This window comes from Protomyctophum bolini (genome assembly GCF_963924005.1).
Source record: "Protomyctophum bolini genome assembly, chromosome: 1".
Classification (NCBI taxonomy): Eukaryota; Metazoa; Chordata; class Actinopteri; order Myctophiformes; family Myctophidae; genus Protomyctophum; species Protomyctophum bolini.
Genome location: NC_137862.1, coordinates 11243439 through 11264925, shown reverse-complemented (window position 1 = coordinate 11264925; position 21487 = coordinate 11243439). Strand labels below are relative to the sequence as shown.

General features: G+C 44.0%; 1 protein-coding gene across 3 annotated transcripts in view; it reads right to left on the bottom strand.

Moving 5' to 3' along the window:
* fbn1 (fibrillin 1) overlaps nt 1–21487 on the bottom strand; it is a 79462-nt gene that overhangs the window by 45793 nt on the left and 12182 nt on the right. For 2 of the 3 annotated variants that reach the window (XM_080760061.1, XM_080760060.1), the window contains exons 7-17: nt 14992–15189; nt 12348–12473; nt 10628–10753; nt 6387–6539; nt 5506–5790; nt 3483–3635; nt 3270–3389; nt 2937–3062; nt 2584–2706; nt 711–833; nt 48–200 (exon numbers count right to left, since the gene is read on the bottom strand). In XM_080760061.1, the coding sequence (XP_080616187.1) occupies nt 48–200; nt 711–833; nt 2584–2706; nt 2937–3062; nt 3270–3389; nt 3483–3635; nt 5506–5790; nt 6387–6539; nt 10628–10753; nt 12348–12473; nt 14992–15189 (1686 nt within the window). Of the gene's footprint in view, nt 1–47; nt 201–710; nt 834–1890; nt 1978–2583; nt 2707–2936; nt 3063–3269; nt 3390–3482; nt 3636–5505; nt 5791–6386; nt 6540–10627; nt 10754–12347; nt 12474–14991; nt 15190–21487 lie in introns of those variants that run through there. The other variant, XM_080760062.1, reaches the window with a different exon arrangement.

The window sequence follows — 21487 nt, the reverse complement described above, 5'->3', positions numbered from 1 at the left end:
TTAGGGGTGATTTACACAACTGCCAAGGGTGGAGTGATATACCGTACCAGAAGTTTTCATGGGGCAGGGCTGGCAGGGTTCTCCGAAGGCATATTCCGTACTGGCACAGCAGCACTCGGACTTGGTCACGGCGCCAAATAAAGGTCTCACACACTGTCCCCGCTTGTACCCACCATAACAAGAGCTGCGCATATGTGTGTCTGTTTTCAGACGGGGCAGAGAGAAAAGAGAGAACAGGGGAGAAGGGAGAAAGACAGACAGAGAGAGAGAGAGAGAGAGAGAGAGAGAGAAAGGCATGAGTCACTGTCTCCAAACAAACAACAACACTGGGGGAAAAGGGGGGAAAAAACAGTTGTTCTCTCTCCAGAAAATCCAGGGAGTTGGAGCATTCTCCTGCGCTGATATCACCATGAACAAAACTCACCCAAACACAAGAGGGGAACAGAGTTTCAACACTTCCTGCACAATGCACAAAGAAATGTCATGGGGGAACACGAGAATGTTGGAAATAATGGGTATAAACAAATCTCAGGGCCTGTCTGGGGGTCTGGAAACGGCCTGAACATCATTATATCTAAGCCACGCTCATTGGCGTTTCGTCTGGCATATTTTATTGGTGAATGTGTGATTTGCTCTTCTCCCGAAATGTGACGTGCTCAAGTTAACAAATCATCGGTTGAGTGCTTTGCGCGCATGGGACCGTTACTCACCAACACAGACGCGACCGTCCAGCCCCACGGCCAGTCCAGGCATACACTCACAGCGGAAGGAGCCCTCTGTGTTGACGCAGCGGCCGTTCATACACATGCCGGCGGTCTCGCATTCATCAATGTCTGGTAGAAATGGAGACAAAAGACAACATTAGGAGCCTGGGGTGACGGAGCAGCGCAACACCGCTTAGCAACATGTCTCCAATATGCTAATTGCTGTTGCACAATAACTATAAGTCTGTTGAGTAAGTCTAGTGAAATCGTGTTAATTTGTAGAAAATTGGAATTGCTATATCCTCGCTATTAATCGATTTCCAGTACTTGCTAATGTGGTGGTTGGTGATGTGCTGAGAGATATTTAGAAAGTACAGCCAAGACTGCAATAGCGAATCCCTCAATGACCTCAGTTAAGAAAACAGGGTTTGTGTGTTACAACAACTATTGTAATGAGAGGTATCAAGACATGGTGTGTGTGTGTGTGTGTGTGTGTGTGTGTGTGTGTGTGTGTGTGTGTGTGTGTGTGTGTGTGTGTGTGTGTGTGTGTGTGTGTGTGTGTGTGCGTGCGTGTGTGCGTGCGTGTGTGTGTGTTATGTCTGGGTGCGTTGGAAGGCAATAAGAGATTTATCTCAGCTGTAGAAGGAGAAGAAGTCAGGGCCTCTGTAGACTACACATGTCATTAATGACTGCCTATGTCAGCACCATGTGTGCCCAGTCAATTTCCTTCTATTTATTTATTCAGTCGTGATTTAGCCAGGTCAGTCTTATTTTTTAGGTCTGATGTCTGAATCTATGAATTCACATGGTACAAAATGATCATTGGGGCTACATGTTACTTTATTGTACCGTCACCATAATGCAACCAAGTGGTTTATCGGTGGCTAGTGTACGTGGTTCATGAGTGGTTCAGACGATTACACAAATTACAGTAGTTTTCTGTTGTTCTACATTTGCAGTTTCTACAGTATATGGGACCAAAAGGGTAGAGGCTGAAAAATTCCATATGGCCCCTAAAATAGTTCCATATTTGGTACAATAAAGTCCATATAAAAACTTTCCATTAAACATTTTGGTTGTTAGTGTGTGTATGTGTGTGTGTGTGTGTGTGTGTGTGTGTGTGTGTGTGTGTGTGCGTGCGTGCGTGCAAGTGTGCGTGCGCACATGCGTGCCTGCGTGTGCGTACGTAAAAGAGAGATTTGTCTTGGGGAATCGTTGTGTCTTGCGATACGCTAGTCAGTTAATATGCTGCTTTAACTTCAAGGGCAGGGCAAATCCTCGTTAGTTTCTATACCGACAAGGAGGTTCAGGGCGGGGTGTCTGGTGGTGCCTCTCAGAGAAGCTGGGCCCCCATTCCCCACATGTCCAGCTGGCCTGCCAGGATGCTTGGGGATTTTTCCAGGGCTTTTAGGGGGATTTTTGCTCCGTGCGCTAAGGAGCACATAATAGAAACACAAACACGCCAGCAAAGTAGCCGCCTCCCAGCCTGGTTTAACACATTTTCGGCGGGAACCCCTTTTGGTGTTAGCATCATGCTATGCTTTAGCTATTGAAAAATAGCAGATCTACAAGCTCATAGCGCGCCACAGAGTGGCACGCTACGAGCTTGTAGGTCTGCTATTTTTGAAAAATCAAAGAACGACTGACATAGAAACATAGCTTTTTCAGAAAACTGTCAGGATGTGGAAGACATTTTTAGAATCTGATCTCAGGTCAGAATGGTTTAACACGCTGGTCAAAACAATCTGACTTGCAAACATTTTGCCCGTGTCACGTTTAATGAATGCAGATAATACAGTGTATGCTATAAAGTATACAACAAACGTATACTGCAATCAGTGGAATGTTTGTGGCTGTGGCACCACTAACACAAACTCACCTACACACATGCGTCCACTGGCGTCCAACAGGAAGCCAGGTTTACATATGCATTTGAAGCTCCCATCTTCGTTGATGCACAACCCGTTCAGGCACATGTTCCTGATCAGACATTCGTCCAGGTCTGAACGGGGATGAACAGAAACAGATTGATCAATTTTCATTTGGCTCAAATACAGTACTTCACTCGTTCCACTTCTGCAATGAAACATGCCTCGTGTTGGCATGGATTTCTAACCAACATCTCTCCAGTGTTAACTTATTAAAGGCCTCATTTCTTAGCCAACTTACGGTAACCATCCTAGAAATGCGACTCTGCACTACGTCATTACTTGACACACAGATTAAACAGACCTTGACAATTCTTGCCATCTGTGGAGATCTCGAACCCAGCGTTGCAGACACAGTGGAAGCTGCCCTCGGTATTCACACAGCGGCCATTGTTGCAGATGCGACCATTAGCGACACACTCGTCCAGATCTGAGTAGCACACATGAGAAGTACCGTCTAACATCCGCTTTCTTTGAGTGTGTGTGTGTGTGTGTGTGTGTGTGTGTGTGTGTAAATGGTAAATTTATATAGCGACTTTATCCAAGGCGCTTTACATAGATTGTGCATTACATTCACCCATTCACACACACATTCATACAGCGATGGCGGAAGAAACCATGCAAGGCATGTACTGACCTCGGCACTCTGTTCTTGTGGCAGTGGTTTGAAATCCAGGCGGACACTGACAGATGTATGACCCAGGTGTGTTGATGCACTCTCCGTGAGCACACGGGTTCCTGCCACACTCATCATCGTCTGTAAGAGGAAACACAGTACAGTACATAATTCCTCCTCGTGCATCGTTCATTTGAGAATGACATTTGTTAAATAATTAGCTCCTCCACTCACCGATGCACTCGCCCCTGACGTCAACCTTAAAGCCCATGTTGCACTCGCAGATGTAGCCACTCCCAGGCGTAGGGACACACCTCCCGTTCAGGCACAGATTGCGGTAGGCCTGGCACATGTTGGTGATGTTCTGGGTCTGAATTATACTAGGTCCTGGCAAAGATATGGACGGACATGAAGTGCTTGGATCAGAAACAAAGCAATACTTAAATATGCACACAATATCAGACAGACAGACAGACAGACAGACAGACAGACAGACAGACAGACAGACAGACAGACAGACAGACAGACAGACAGACAGACAGACAGACAGACAGACAGACTGTATAAGGCATCATGATTGTATTAGAAGAGTATTAGAAGAGCTCATAATATGTGTAGTATTATAAGCTTCATGATTGCGCCATAATATATATATTTTTGTCATAAGACATTTAAACCAAAAGATGATATCTTGAACCTGGAATAATTATGGTAATGAGGTTATTACAAGTCATGTATTTATGGACCATTGTTTTATTTTTGTTTCCGTGTGTATTGTGTATGTGTATTTATAATAGCATTATTTGTAACTTGTCAAGAACTCTGGAAGTAATTCTACTACAGTATGTGTAACATAATATCTCATAAATATGATTATTTTAAATTGGCCTGACTTAGTAGCATGTTGACAAGGGTTCTGATCTCGCTCTGGATAAGAGCATCTGCTAAATGCCTAAATTGTAACTATAATAGAAGACAATGAAATATATATATTTTTAAAGTAGCTATAGCCCTTAGAATCTGTACTACTCACGCTCATTAGTGTTGGGCTTGTTACTCCGAGAAAGTTATGCATTACTCAACTGGAAATGGTGCCTCAACGTTGTGCTAAACTTCTAAAGGAAAAGCAATGGGGTCAGAAGATATGTAGGAGGATGACGCATTAAGCGTTGAGTTTCATGGTAATCTTCCCATTACATTTTGAAATAACTTAGTTTCATGGTAATCTTCCCATTAGAGTTTAAGATAACGCCGTTTCATGGTAAATCTGCCAATTAGATTTTGAGAGTGAGTGGGACATTTGACCTAAGGGCTAAAGGAAGCAGGGTTAATCTTTGCAGAGTGAATTTTGTTTCATGACAATCTACCCATTAGATATTGAGATTTACTGTGCAACTGGAAGATTTTGTCTATGGGTTGTGCAGTTCAGTTGTGCTAGATTAGAGGAAAGGCCATGAGGGTCAGCAATATTGGGTTCACCGTTCATCCTCCAGGGAACATAATATGCACTCAATGCCATTCAGCCAGAGCCCAAAGTGCATGACAGACAGTCTGACCGACTGCCATTGAGCACCACTAGCTGGCAAAAATGTCGGACATGCGCTGCTCCCGTGCTTGCGGTTACGGTTAGGTTACAATGCACAGGTGGGTTTGAGGTGGTTTGTCGTTTGTCGGACCAATGACTATTCTGAACTACGTACTGCACCCATGTCACACACGTATGTGTGTAAAGAAATCTATAAGACCACAACATTTGAATATTCTCAACATGCGCTTCAATGTTTAGCTCAATATTCTAACAAGGTGCAAATGTGAAACATCTAATCGTTCTTCTGAACACATTTTGGCAAGCTGGACACTCGATTTAAATTAAATGTTTTAGATTTGATTGACATTAAACCTCTGTCTGTTAACTAATCTAACATTTCTTATAATGACAGCGTCAAGACCCACATACTGGTCTCATAATATTTCATTAAGACATCACGTTATGCTTTAGCTATTGAAAAATAGCTTGTAGGTCTGCTATTTTTGAAGAATCGTGAAAAGTGACATGAAAGTGTTTGAGAACGACTGACATAGAAAAACTGCTTTTTCAAGAAAACAGTCAGGTTTTAGAAGACATTTGCAGAATCGTTCCCAGGTCAAAATGGGTAGTACTGTGCTTATAATACAATCTGATGCTTAATAATGAACTATTGAAGTAAAGTGTTTAAATGTTTTTGCAGACATGAGACAACATGGTGAAGCAACATACCTGGTCCAGGAAGCGGCTGTATTGGCCACGGGTACTGGCCATGACCTTGGCCGGGACCTTGGCCGTTCCCTTGGCCCGGGTAGGGTCCGGGACCTTGTCCGGGGGTCTGACCAGGATATACACCTGGGTAGATCCCAGGAAACTGAGGGCCCACGCCCCCAGGGCCCACGCCCCCATGAGGGCCCACGCCCCCATGAGGGCCCACACCCCCAGGCCCAACGCCCCCAGGCCCAACGCCCCCAGGGCCCTGACCAGGAATCTGGAGACATATCTTCTGGTACTCCTCTGCAGACAGAGTGGAAAGTGGCAGAGTTGATTTCCATTAAAACTACGATGAAAAATGTTTCGTCGTTTGTTTTTTTTTTTTCCACAGATGAAAACGAGATAAAAACCAAGTCACTAATTCTGCGTTCACACGAGTAGATACAACAAAAATACAAAGATTCACAGCACATTTTTGTAGCACCTACAAACGTCGGATTTGCTTTGTAGCTTCACATTGCTGGCTTCCATTGAAAATGAAAGGAACTGTAATGTTTGAATCTTCCTGTGAGAACACAGCATTGGACTAAGACTAAATATATTGACACTTGGTTGTTCTAGGTTGAAAATACGCTGCGACACGTTGTGACATTGTAGATCGACTATTTTCAGCATGCATGTAAAGTCAGGCATTACGACGCCACCAACGCCCGACTAAAAGACTAAATCTAAAATGTTTCAGATGACCAAAGTGTGACTAAAACTAAATCAAAATGTACTGTCAAAATCAACACTGGTGTTTGGGAAACACACTCACGCGCATGTGTATACTGTACAGTACATGAGAAACCTATACAGACTTGATCTGTGCCGTGTGGGTGTGACTTCACTTCTCCCACCTGTTCCGCGGATGGGGCACATCTCAGGGGTGCCGCCGTCTGACCAGCAGCGGCCGCTGTCACAGCAGCACTGCATCTTGGACAGCAGCTGGGAGTTCTGGTTGGCACAGCGTCCGTTCAGCAGGCTGGAATAGCAGTAACCACCACGGGCATCTGGGAGGCACAATATATGTTATTATTATTATTATTATTATTATTATGGTTGGCACAGCGTCCGTTCAGCAGGCTGGCATAGCAGTAACCGCCACGGGCATCTGGGAGGCACAATATATGTTATTATTATTATGGTTGGCACAGCGTCCGTTCAGCAGGCTGGCATAGCAGTAACCACCACGGGCATCTGGGAGGCACAATATATGTTATTATTATTATTATTATTATTATTATGGTTGGCACAGCGTCCGTTCAGCAGGCTGGCATAGCAGTAACCACCACGGGCATCTGGGAGGCACAATATATGTTATTATTATTATGGTTGGCACAGCGTCCGTTCAGCAGGCTGGCATAGCAGTAACCACCACGGGCATCTGGGAGGCACAATATATGGTAGAATGTCACATGACGTGTACTAGCAATGGTATAGAACAGTGATTTTCAACCAGTGGTCCGGGGACCACCAGTGGTCCTTGAGAAGGTTCCAAGTGGTCCCCAGCTAAATGATGGAGAGTTGATAACCAAATGGACCCTTATCTTTAACTCTTGAGAGCGTAAAATGAAACCAAATGGATTTGGTTTCATTTTTCGCTCTCAAGAGTTAAATCATTGTTAAACGTCTGCATTACTTAATTTACAAGAAGTCTACACAATTAGAGATTGATCACCATATCAATACGGCATGGAATTGTGGACACAATCTTATCCGACGACAACAAAATATTCTACATTTTGGGTCTGAGAGGATAAATCTCATCAAATGGTGGTCCTGCATAAATAATGGTCCTTGATATGAAAAGGGTTGAAAACCACTGGTATAAAATAACGGTCATGATCATGATACTCTGATGAATTGAAAATGGAAGACCCTGATGTAAATAAGTCTTATAGTGCTTCGTCCTCAAAGTAGCAGTTTTTGTATTGACTTGTGCTCAATCAATCAATCAATCAATCAATCAATCAAAAACACCAGTATTTGAGGCACAATACTAAAGGTAGATCCTCAATTGACCCTTCGCTAAACCAAAAGAGATTGTCCAATGCCAATCCACCTAGGTTAGCAATCGTTGCTAAACTGGGCAAGCTTCCGTCATCTCATAGCTGTCAATGTTATTTTGCATGGCTGTGTTGTTGAACACATACACAGCTTAACGTTGGGAAAGTTAGACCCAGGTGATGGCAATAATATTAATCACAGTAGTCTTACCATGCATTACATGAAAATGTAAAACTCCTGTCGGATGGTGGTTAAAGAAGTTGATTGAGTTGGATACAGTTTCTCTTGAAATAATGTCATGCACATTTTTCCAGTGGATAGCCTACTGCAGGCCTTGTTGACTAGAGAAGACATTTTGAAGCTCTTGCTACTGAAATGATGATTTATATGGAGAAATCCCATCATTTAACTAGCATCTCAAAGCTTACCCAAGAGTGGGTGGGGCTTAGCGAAGGGTCAATTTAGAAGTAAAATTGTCAAATGAGTTAAAGATGTGGTGCAGTGATTGTTGTACTTTTGTGTCTATGGAGTTAACATTACTCTAATATTGAAATATGTCTTCCCTGTCTATTTTTGGTTTCTTCCTGAAAGCTGAAAGCCTTTGAGTCAAAAGGCCCAATCGAAATACACCACTTGAGTTGAAAAAACTAAAGTTGTCCTTTAAGTTCAGGTGGGTGGTGCTAATGTGGAAACTAGGTGTGGCCACATAAATAATAAAAAAAAAATCCTCCTCCTAGTATAATCATAGTAACTCATGATCATGTTTTAGTGGGGGGGGGGGGGGGGGGCTTTTAAAAATGCTTTATGTAGGCCTATTCAAAAGTACAAAGTACATTTTATTTTTATCAACGCATTGTTGTATTGCAATCTTTCCCAATATTCTTTGAAAAATATCAAAATTTGTGAAAATAGCAGACCTACAAGCTCACAATGCATCACAATGTGATGAAATAGGGCTGAAGTCAATGTTTCTCAAAGTGCACGGTATGAAAATTACAGATCTACAAGCTCACAACGTGTTACATCGCTTGAGCCTGTAGATATTCTTACATTTTTTATCTTTTTTAAATCCTTTCAGATGGGGTCTGCGATCAAATACATATCTATTTTGGCGTCCTCAACATTGTGAAAGGAGGGGCATCCGGCGTCCTCGACATGAAAAGGTTTTTAGAATGGTTCATTCATAATGTATTTCCCTTACTAGAAATGGAGTGGAGTGAAAGTCAAATGTATATCCAAAAACACAATACTCAAGCAAAGTACACATAGGCCTACTACTTAATGTTTTTACTGTCCACCACTGCTTGATACACATGTTCAGTATGCGTGTCAAAAAGTGATCCATATTTCATCTTTCTGTCCCTTGGGAAGGTACAGTCAAGGTCATGACTCATGTCAAATGGTTATGCGAACGTACTGACTTTCTGGTCACATGACCATTGTGCAGCCACATCAGGGGCTCCAGTAACGTCTGCTTGATTCAGTGGCAGAAGATGTCAAACCAGGTTGGGGTTAGTGGGAGGCAAGAGGCTGCCTGGGAAACGGGCTGACATGTTTGGTCCAACAGCCTCTCTGGAGCGGAAGAGGCAGACATTCCTTCCTCACAAACATCCTCTCCTGGGGGTGCTGCATGTGTGTGTGTGTGTGTGTGTGTGTGCGTGCGTGCGTGTTTCTGTGCATGTACACGTATGCATGCACGTATGTGTGCATGTGCGTGGCATGCATGCATGTGTCTTTATACGTAGTGTATGTGTGTATGAGAATGTGTGCGTGCGTTGGTGTGTGTGTGTGTGTGTGTGTGTGTGTGTGTGTGTGTGTGTGTGTGTGTGTGTGTGCGTGCGTGCATGTGTGTTTATGCGCACACGTGTAATGCGTGTGTGCAATGTGTGTGATCATGACTGTGTGTGTTGTGATTATGTGTGTGACCCAGATTCCTCTCTGTTCCATTTTGGGTCAAACTGAGCTGAACCTGATGTGATTTATTGACATTTCTGGCAGAGAGAGAGAGAGAGAGTGTGTGTGTGTGTGTGTGTGTGTGTGTGTGTGTGTGTGTGTGTGTGTGTGTGTGTGTGTGTGTGTGTGTGTGTGTGTGTGTGTGTGTGTGTGTGTGCGTGTGCGTGTGCGTGTGTGTGTGTGTGTCATCGACCTCCCAGGATGTGAACCACTGGTGGTATTCACTCACTCACTCTCTCTCACATACACACAAACATGCACGCCCATGCCCACGCACACACGTGTGTACACAACCACACACACACACACACACACACACACACTTGACTTCTTCCAACGACCGTTGTGCGTGACTAAACCATGTCACCTGAGTGAGTGAGAATGGACTTGACAGATGAGAATCAGTTGAGCCCTGTGGCCCCTACGTCTGTCTGCCTTGTGTTGGAAAGTCCATCTGAGCCGGCCTCTGTTTAAGACATCAAGCTGACATAGACCTCTTCCCCAGTGCCCATAATATCCCATTCCCCAGCAGTGGGGAGACAGACACAGGAATGCAGGTATGTACAGGGAGAAGCAGTGTGACGTTACACCTCTCTTCCTCTCTCATCACCTCCTCTCCTCAGAATGAAGTGAATATAGCTCATTGTTGTGGAACTACTGACCTAAATTCTACCAGCTGGAAGCTTGGATTGTGCTCATTTTCCACACGTATATAGAGAAAAGTAACAAAATGGTGAACCCTGTCGTTCTCGTTTTACCTTCAGTATAAATGTACTTTCAGTTTAACCGATGGCAATATACTGTACGTTGCACTCACCGGGAGCTCACAGCCAGCAACCTTGTGCTGAATTAAGTATCCTACTGTCTGTTCCACCTGTCTGTCTGTTCGACCTATCTGTCTGTCTGTTCGACCTGTCTGTCTGTCTGTCTCGTCCGTCCGTCCGTCCGTCCGTCCGTCCGTCCGTCCGTCCGTCCGTCCGTCCGTCCGTCCGTCCGTCCGTCCGTCCGTCCGTCTGTCTGTCTGTCTGTCTGTCGTGTGTGTTCTTCGGCCTGCCTGTGATTTTTTGTGCATCCAGACCTGAGTGTGTACGTGTGTGCGTGCGTGCGTGCGTGCGTGCGTGCGTGCGTGCGTGTTTACCTATGCACCTGGAGCCGTCCAACGGTGTGTAATATCCCAGAGGACATTTGCAGAAGTAGCTCCCAGGGGTGTTGGAGCACTCACCTCCTGCACACAGCCCCGGGATGTTAGAACACTCATCCAGATCTGAAAGGAGAGGAGGAGTAAAACATTACGATGTGATCCTACTGTAAATGAGCAAACTTGAAGATGAGCCTGATTGAAGTTGAAAGTCAAAACATAACATTTTAAATATAGAGTGAATGGAGAACATGCTGACATTGACAATTTAAACAGGCATCGTTTCAGGATATTAAATCCAGGACTTTTGTTTGCTACCCTGCTTTTTAGTACAGCAAACCACTGAGTGCACAAAGTGCACACTTCACAATGCACAACGTCTGTTAAGGAATATAACGTAGGCCCATTTCAAATGTCTTTTTACACAGTCCAGAAGTTTTCCGGCGTTTATTTCTGGGCATAAAACAGCACATACTTTACCCTGAAAATGATTGCCGCAAAACCCTGCACAGTCTGTTTCAACCCAACAGAGTTAAACTCGGTCTGGAATTCATCATACAGGTTTGTTAATAAGTCACTATTTCTTACTTTAATATCTAATAAAGTGGGCCTTTATTTAGGTTAGAGATGCTGTGAGCAGGTTTTTATTAAGGACTTCAGTTCAAAGACTTGGTTTCGTTTCGACAGTCGTACAGTCCAGAGACAATTTAGAATAATTGGATTCTCAGTGGCCTTCAAGTAAAACCGGGCTATATAATGTGATCAGCCAACTCCGCTTGCCAATCAGAGATTGACAATTACACCCTCCGGCAAATAAAATAAGTTAGTTCTAAACATCTTACCTGCACTGCAAGGGGCTGCATATTAAACTGCAGTCTCTTGACCAAAACACTGAAGTTTTTAACATGGCCAAGTTCAATCAATATTATAATTAAAAAACAACTAATCTACTGTAAGAGAACGATCACAAAGACACACGTTACTATTATAAACACATTGCCAGCTAAACCAAAATCTTAGTAATATCTTTTTAGACGTACATACAATTCTGAAGAAGGTCTTGTACGGCACACCAGTAAATTGATGGTGCATTTGCATTAGTGTAGTATGGAGTCTCTACCATGATAGAACATAAGTCTAACAAATCTATCCAGTGTTTGTATCAAAGCTGCAGGCATCTTACTATACAGAAACAGAGAAAGCAAAGCCCTGCTTTGGTTGGGTTAAACTAAGGGGGGGGTACAGTATAAACGCATACTTTGCCTCCACGGTAATAATCAGGATGCCATGACGTCGACCACAATCCATGGGATGTGGGCTCTAACCCCGCTGTAAAACTTTTAACCCATTCTGACCTGAGATCAGATTCATACGAGGTTTCCACTGGACACACACTGGTCTGATTAACCCATTCTGACCTGAGATCAGATTAAAAAAAATGTCAGTCGTTCTTCGATTTTTCAAAAATAGCAGACCTACAAGCTCGTAGCGCGCCACTCGGTGGCGCGCTATGAGCTTGTAGATCTGCTATTTTTCAATAGCTAAAGCATAACATGATGCTGAACACCAAAAGGGGTTCCCGTTCAGAATGGGTTAATTAGGAAATGTCAGACCAATAAAGCCCCTTCAATGAAGCAAGTGACTGTGGGCTTCGACTGTAACAATTGCCATAATTCCAACTGTAATATGAACATTTTATTGACATTATTGACATTATTACCGTCGCATTTTTGCGTGATCTCGTTGAACTTGTGTCCTGCGGGGCATTTGCATTCAAAGGACCCCACCGTGTTGATGCAGTTTCCTCCTTGGCACAGACCAGGGATGGCTTGGCACTCGTCCACATCTGAATAATATAAATATACATTTTTAATACATGTTGGCAAACAACACACACACACACAGACAGGCACATACACACACTACTTTAAAGCATTGAACCAAAGCAATGCCAAAGATGGTAACATACAGGCTGTCTAGAGCACTGGTTCCCAAACTTTTTTGTAACATGTTAAAGCCAGGCGACCCACTTCTCAATAGCCCATTACACACACAAGGCATATATACTGTATATATATATATATATATTAGGGGTGTAACGATACAATATTTGCTGTTTACATTTCGGTATACTTCGATATTTGAAATGGGTTTTTTTGTGGCTTTCGCCTTTATTTTATATTTTTTATGGAGGGACAGAAAGTAGGCTGACAGGAAATGGGGAGAGAGATGGGGAGACCCGCGGCACACTGCGGCACACTGCCAGACTGGATTACCAGCCAAGGTGCCTGGACCATTGAGCCATGGCCCAGGCAATACTTTTAATACAGTTACTATATCGTTACACCCCTAATAAAAAATAGACGTTTGATAAATAATGAAATGCAGATCGAATAGATTGTATGTAGTGTTCAATCGATGGCTTTACTTGCCTAAGAACATACACTTGTATGTTGTTGAAAAAGGGCATGAGTAGAAAAATGCTTGCTTTACTTAGCAGAGGATATTCAGATGATATACTTATCCAGATCCATGCCTGGACTGGCTACTTGGCCGACCAATGAATGAATGATAGATAAATAAAGGAAAATGAATATGAAAAAAAAACAAAAAACATTGGCAGCCCAATTGAAATCTCCCATGGTCTAGACTCTAGAGACAAGACTGCACCACTGACCACAGATACACACACACACACGCACACGCACACACGCACACACACACACACACACACACACACACACACACACACACACACACACACACACACACACACAAACAAATGCACATTGTCGATACGCACAGAGTGAAACTATGTCTGTGAGAATGTCTGGCCTCTACTATGCTACCAATAGAGTGATGAGGGGAATATGAGAGAAAGAGAGAGAGAGGGAGGGAGGGAGGAAAGGAGGGAGAGAGAGGAATGTCTCCTGCTGAAGGAACAGGAGAAGAGGCCAGCTAGTCTGCAGCTCAATGCTGCAAACACAGAGGAAGTGAAAGGAGAAAGAGGCAGGGAGACTATAGTTGGAGACGGAGAGAAATGGGAACGAGAATTCAGTCCTACAATGAAAAGGTGGAGAGTCTGGTGTGTTACTTTAACTCTCAGAGTTAAAGTAAAAATGATGATTTAATTGTGTAGGGGAAACAATGAACATAATTTCTCTCGGCTGCCGACCTACATAACCAGCCTTGATTTGATGAGGGGAGTGATAAAGTGAGTGTATTCTCCGGCAGCAGCGATCGAACGCGGCGCTGCCAGGGGGAGGGGTGGCGACTGCTACGGTTATGACACTGCACTGACTCTCCAGTGTCGGTCCGTCCGGCGGGCCGCCAGTCCACCTGCGGCAACTGCCTATAACAGCAGCAGTGTACCGTGGATCCCAACATGCATTGCCGGTTAAAAATGACCCATGGCTTCCCTGTTAGGTTTAGGTTAGGGTTTGGTGTAAGGTGTCGGACTAATGCGGAATCACTGCCGCGGCTACTATCGGCAGTTGGCGGCGACGCCGGTGCCGGAAATGCACTTGCTCTCTCTGGATAAATGGGCTGAGGGTGATAAGCCCTAGGGCTGATAAATGGGCTGAGGGTGATAAGCCCTAGGGCTGATGCGGCAGTAGTTGAACAATTAATCACTGCAAGCAAAGGTGCCACTGCTGAACTGATAATGTGAGCAGCCTTGCTGCGGAGGTAACTTAACATGTCAAACATGGCCACCACAGAGCTCTTTTTCCCCCCTCCCCAGAGCAAAAGTCTATAGCTATTGTAAAAGAAATGGACTGTTCTTGAGCTGTTTGTGTCGCTTGCTGAAATGACTGAAGGACCTGTGATGTGATGATGTGATGTAACATGTCAGTACAGTACTGCATGTTCCCTTGAGAGCTGGCGCGCCCCATCTCGTCTCCCCTGTAGCGGCCCTGATGTTGTTGCTTCTCGGGCAGAGAAGGGAGAGTCTGACCGACCAGAAATGAGCTCCCACGCGTGGCACTGCCACTGACCCGTGTTACTGCCTCTGACAGTCCCACCGCAGTGGGTGTCTGTGGGCATTCCATACACACGCGGGGGGCACTGCCACCCACCCCAATTTAACCCAATTAGAACTAATCCTTTGGTGCGGGAAAGGTGGAGGGAGGGAACAAGAAATGGAGATGGGGTAAAAATGTAACAAGAACGGATGGAGGTGAGCGAAGAAAGGCTGTAAAAGGGTTGAAATCTCAAAAAGAGAGGAAAAAGAGGCACTGGGTGATGATAAGTTCCAATTAAAAAAAGAGTAAAAGGAGAGAGAAAAAGGGGCACGGCAGAATTACAGATAATTTTTTAACAAGAGGCAGACAGAAAACGAAGCATAAAAAGAAACAAGACTTTACCTTGGCATGCCCCAGTGCGGTGGTTTGGGATGAAGCCGCGCCGGCATGGGTGAGGCTGTGCTGGGCACATCTCACAGGGGTGACCCCATGCCCGCCCCACGGTGGCACAGCACAGGGTCTTGGTGCACACAATGCCCGTCAGCTGGCCCTGGCACATCTGGTTACTCACCGAGGCAAAGCAAGGTCCAGTCCGGTAGTCTGCAACACATGGGAGAGTGTTACCAAGTGTTACCAAGGCACAAAAGTATATATATATTTACACTTTATCTTTATTTTTATTGATGCAGCAATGAATAAACATATGTGTACATTTTGCTGTATCAGACCTGTAAATATCTCCCCCCCAATCAAGGTCAGAACAAGACAAATAAAACAAAGACAGACAGTACAAGACAGTAAAAGTAATTACTAAACTAGTTGAAACACATTGAAAGTACTAATGAACATAGTAAGAAGAAAAATAAAATAATAATAAAATAAAAATAAAAATAAATAAACAGCATTTTCCATCAGGGTATGGTATCTAGGTTACATACATTGTATCCATCATTCAGTTTAGATAGTGAATTGCTCTATATCCAACTGTCTACTTACTGAGGGCCTCTAACCAGAGGTCGCCCAATGTCAGACTTGACAAAAGTATATTTTTAAGACTATAATTATCCAGTCTCTAGCATCTCTCTTTTGTTAGGAAGTGGATATTCAGCAGTCGGACATCATAAGTAAAGGAAACACCATTACTGTAAGCTGTTGGGCAATTTGAGTCTGAAGGCCCTTCCAAGGTCCTTAGTCTTAACGGTTAAGCATAGCCTTGCCTAAACTTAACCATGACTAACAGTGCCTAACCTGAACCAGGAGCAATCTCTAATCACGTGGGACTGCCGTTTGCCACTGACAAATCAATACCAATAGCGTTTTTATTATGCTAACGCTAGAAATAAACAGCCTCCCTTTCCTCATGTAATATGATGGGATTATATCAGCAAATTCTCCAAACTCACATTTTTTGCATCATTAGCCAAGAATTGTGTGTTACAGAAACCTTATCAGATTATTTACAGCCCAAGCCAAAGACGTGGGAGTTCAAAAGCTCACATACTGTTCTTAATGGTCCAAACTAAGAAGGGAAAACAAAATACAAACAATCTAGCTTCATGTCTTTTTCACACACATAACTTTAAAACCAATGACTTCCGGCATGGCAGCCACCGACGCATGCCCTGTGGGTGCACTGGTCATTGTAGCTGGCTCTCAGGTGCGCTGTTATGCTGAGTGTGTTTCGTGTGTGTGTGTGTGTGTGTGTGTGTGTGTGTGTGTGTGTGTGTGTGTGTGTGTGTGTGTGTGTGTGTGCGTGCGTGCGTGCGTGCGTGCGTGCGTGTGGTGCATGCGTGCGTGCGTGCATGCGTACTTGCGCATGTGCAAAAGAAAAACACAAAGATAGAGAAGAGGTCTGGAAAAGCTTTTAAAGTAGTGTGGGGGAGGATGTAGAGAAAGGAGTAATAGACAGTAAAAGAGCACGGCAAACACCCAACTCCCCCCCCCCCCTCAAAAAAAACCCCCACCCACATACACACATGAAATATCTGGAATGGAAAATCATGATATTCGTGATATTATCACGCAGTCCCCAAAGTGTTCCACAGTAGGTTCTCAGGAGAAAGTGGCACCCTACTAACATGTGCCCTAGACCAGTGGTTCCCAAACTTTTTCATGTCAAGGACCCCCAAATTGACACTAATTAGCCAGGGACCCCCATAAGAGAAGATTTCTAACTAACTTAAATTTTGTATATATTTTTTGTATTAATATTGTCACGTCATGGTATTTTTAAAACCTGCTCTGAAAATGCACTTAATCTCAAGAACATATTATGAGCTGCGCTACTGAATCTGTCGGTAGGGGCATTCAGAACTCTGTGTAAATTGTACTGCTCTTATGGTCCTTTTGATGTTGTTGTACTGTATTTGTATGAAGTATTGCTTCAATGTTTCGTTTTACTGTGTTGTATTTTATGAGCTCTTTGTGATGTCATTTTTAAATGGAAAGCACTTTGGGTCAACTGTAGTTGTACTTGGTGACTTGACTTTTTATTTTTAGGGCCAATGGGTTCCCATGTTGTGTTAAGTGGTCAGATGGGAGGGCCAATGGGTTCCCAGATTGATGCATGGCCTGCCGTGTTAAGTGGTCAGATGGGAGGGCCACAAAGTGGGCCCTGGTCCAGAAAAAGGCTTGGGAACCACTGCCCTGGTGTTACTACCTTAGGAATTCCTTCTCGTCAAAATTCCATTTATGCACAATCTGGGGAATAGGTCATCATTCCAAAGAGCCGTCCAGGCTGACGGACAGGGTGTGTCTATGGAACACAGCAGGTGATTTACACACCAGTCTGGACCCACAGGATAACCCATTCTGACCTGAGATCAGATTGTATAAAGATCTTCTATACATCCTGACAGTTTTCTGAAAAAGCTATGTTTCTATGTCAGTCGTTCTTCGATTTTTCAAAAATAGCAGACCTACAAGCTCTTAGCGCACCACTCGGTGGCGTGCTATGAGCTTGTAGATCTGCTATTTGTCAATAGCTAAAGCATAACATAATACTAACACCAAAAAGGGGTTCCCGCCCAAAATGGGATAAATACCCAGCCCTACTGTAAATTCTGTCAAGTAAAAGGTAACCTCTCCCAACACTTTTCACCACTCCTCCCTTTCACCCATCTGTCCTAAAACCTGCATACTTTTACCCCTCTGTATTCTATATTTATCTTCTGTGTCGACCCACCTCCATATATCACTCCTTCTCAATTGAAAACTCCCTCCTCAGATGGAATAGAATCAGACCCCAATCAGGATAATAAAGACAGAGAGACTGACCGACTGGTACATCAAGATGCAGAGGGGGGGAGGGGGGAGAGAGAGAGAGAGAGAGAGAGAGAGAGACTCATCTCTCCCAACAGAACCTGGCCGTGGTCCAAAGGCAAAAATCATTTCCACATTTCACTGCAGACAACAGACAGCGAGAGGAAAGAGGGAGCCCCGTTCCAACATTACGCTCGTTTAAAACAAACGAGACATTGTGCGTTTCCCGTGTGGACCGGTGGCCGGCCCCGGCCCCGGCCGTCACGTGCGGCTCAGCCTCCACGAGTCTGTGTCTCTGGCATGGCGCTGTGTGAAACACAACTGGGTCATCTCTCTCTCTCTCTCTCTCTCTCTCCCTGCATTTCTCTCTTTCTGCTTCCTCTGTCTCACTCTCTCACTCTCCTCTTACAATCCTCAGCGTTCACTTAACTCTAAGGCCTAAGTCCACAATTACAAGGGTTATTTTCAAACAATCTCTGTTAAAAGAAGCACCGCTGAGGTGCTGGAGTCACAAAGGGATAATGAGAAAAATAAAGGGAAGCTCCGCACACTCAGATCTGTGCACAATCAAAGTATTTATTGCAAGCTTTCGGTCTACTGACAATAATATACACAATACAATAATAATAAGCTTACAATAAGATAATAATAAGCTTGCAATAAATACTTTTTGATGATTGTGCACAGATCTGAGTGTGCGGAGCTTCCCTTTATTTTTCTCAAAACAATCTCCGTTCACATGAAATTGCAAAAAACATGGCCGTCATCGTGAGGCTGCAAACGCCTGTCAGTCACGCCCACATTGCCCAGTTTACTCTGTGTTCTTTAGATATTAAACCATTCTGACCTGAGATCAGATTCATACGAGGTTTCCACTGGACACACACTTGGTCTGATTAACCCATTCTGACCTGAGATCAGATTCTAAAAAATGTCAGTCGTTCTTCGATTTTTCAAAAATAGCAGACCTACTCGGTTGTAACTGTACGTTATGTGTAAAAAAGGGAAAAGCCTTTTTAGCGAGGTTAAAACCAGTGGTATTTTGTCCGCGGCCGAAATGTCTCATGTAAAGACAAGAGATAGCACAAATACTCTTGACTGTCTCAGACATCACAAGCCAAAAACTTTGGCGCACATATTATGACGTGGCAGCTAAAAACTCACTTTACCTCGTCATTGTTAACAGTCCGTTTGCAGGGGCCTAAAACACTGTTTGTATGTGTTTATGAAACGCATATAAAAAGCTCTGTTCACAATAGAAACGCCCATGTATGTGTGTGTGGACAGGGCCTGAGACTGCACAAATGTAAAAGGGTACATTTGTACAATGGCGGCGTTACATACAGTATAGATACATGAGCCACTTATGCCCTATTTTAGACATTGGTATTGAGCAGCGAAAACAGCGTCGTGAGCTGGTAGATCTGTTATGTCCCCTTTTTTCTGCCTAAATGACATTCCAAAAATACGCCAGGTTGAAAGTGGTACACTGAGGATTTTACAATGTGCACACATTCTCTCTCTCTCTCTCTCTCTCTCTCTTTTTCTTCCTCTAAGTCACAGTGCTATAGAGTCTATAGCAACACTTTGGAGCAGTGTTTTCGGGCTCCCAATCTCCCAAAAAAAAGTGTGTGGGACCCACAAATGGGTCCCAACGCACTGTTTGGGCCACAGTTCTTTGGAGGATTAATTTCAAAGTCATCTCAGGAGGGATGACAGGGCCTCGAACAATGCAGGTTGTCCTCTGATCAGCAAACAAGCCATCAACAGCTAGCGTCTGCCTACCTTGTGTTTCAACATGGAACAACAAAGGATCATAGCAAAGACTGTATGGTCTGTGGAAGCCAATTACTGGGGCTATGGAAAGTTTTTACATGGCGCCCCCATATAAATGAAGTACAGTAGACTGTATAAATAGAGAACCAAGGTTTCCCCTTTTCATCCGATTAAGGTCTATGTGTTATGATTGTCTAGCTGCCGCACATAATCCATCTGACATAATACCTGCTTATTAAGGCTTCCACTGGAGGAGGAGACTTAACGAAGATATAGATTAGAGCACGAAATCAATCTGGATGGAAGCAGGCCACTTTAATAGTCAACTGATTGAGGAAAACAGACGAGGGCTGTGGGGGTGAAAGTAGTGTCCTACCACCTGTCTGTCTGTCTGTCTGTCTGTCTGTCTGTCTGTCTGTCTGTCTGTCTGTCTGTCTGTCTGTCTGTCTGTCTGTCTGTCTGTCTGTCTGTCTGTCTGTCTGTCTGTCTCTCTCTCTTTCTCTCTCCATGAGCAATACAACATAGGGATCCACCCATGTCTTGTACATCTGGGAACAATCGTGCGTGTTAACACACACAAAGGGACAGTCACACACACACACACACACACACACACACACACACACACACACACACACACACACACACACACACACACACACACACACACACACACACACACACACACACACACACACACACGGCCGAAGTCAGTCCTCAAATCCCCAATGCAGAAGCTCGCCAGAGATGAGCTCAAAACAGACAGAGATACATAAAAATGTTGTTTTTGGTTTGTTTGGGCCGTGCTGTGGGAAACACATGTCAGCACATCACTCGTCTCAGGAAGTAAGTAAGGATGTTCTCACTCTAGGATAGAATGTATGTTGCGTTGGGTTACGTGTGCTGTGTCCAGCAATGGATTCCCTATTGTGAGGGTCGGGACGCAGTCTCCGTGGAGCCCAGAACTGAATGCACACAATTATTATGATCTCCGTGTGAAAGGCCAGGAAGCCTGTCAGGAAGTGGGTCAGAGCAGGTTCTGGATCAACTCCAACAACCATGAAATATATCATTGCTGTCGTCGGGCAGAAACCTTGTTTCCTTGTGTCCAAAACGCTGGTCAGGGTTCCGCGTCGCGTTTGAGGAAATGGTGCGCTGTGACTGGCCAGTCGCTGTGATTGACAGCCTACACCTAAACCTAACCCTAACCTTAACCTCAGTAAAACTATACCTAAACCTAACCCTAACCTCAGTAAAACTATACCTAAACCTAACCCTAACCTCAGTAAAACTATACCTAAACCTAACCCTAACCTCAGTAAAACTATACCTAAACCTAACCCTAACCTTAACCTCAGTAAAACTATACCTAAACCTAACCCTAACCTTAACCTCAGTAAAACTATACCTAAACCTAAACCTAACCCTAACCTCAGTAAAACTATACCTAAACCTAACCCTAACCTCAGTAAAACTATACCTAAACCTAACCCTAACCTCAGTAAAACTATACCTAAACCTAACCTCAGGGGGGCGTTTCCAAGAACCCGAATGCGACACGATTACCCCACGAGCGTCCAAAACGCAGTGAGCACTAACTTATATAGAAGCTGGCCTAAACTGTCTCTGTGTCAGTCTGTCTGTCTGTCTGTCTGTCTGTGTGTGTGTGTCACGCTGTAACACCACCGGCCCGCCACCAGAGGGCGCAGATGTATCACACACAAAACACACGCACACACACAAAACTTAACTTAAAATAAAACGTACCGGTAACTTAAAAAAACGTAACTAAAAAAAAACCTAAAAAGAAAAAACCTAAAAAGAAAAAAATAATAAAACACACACACACACGCACGCACAA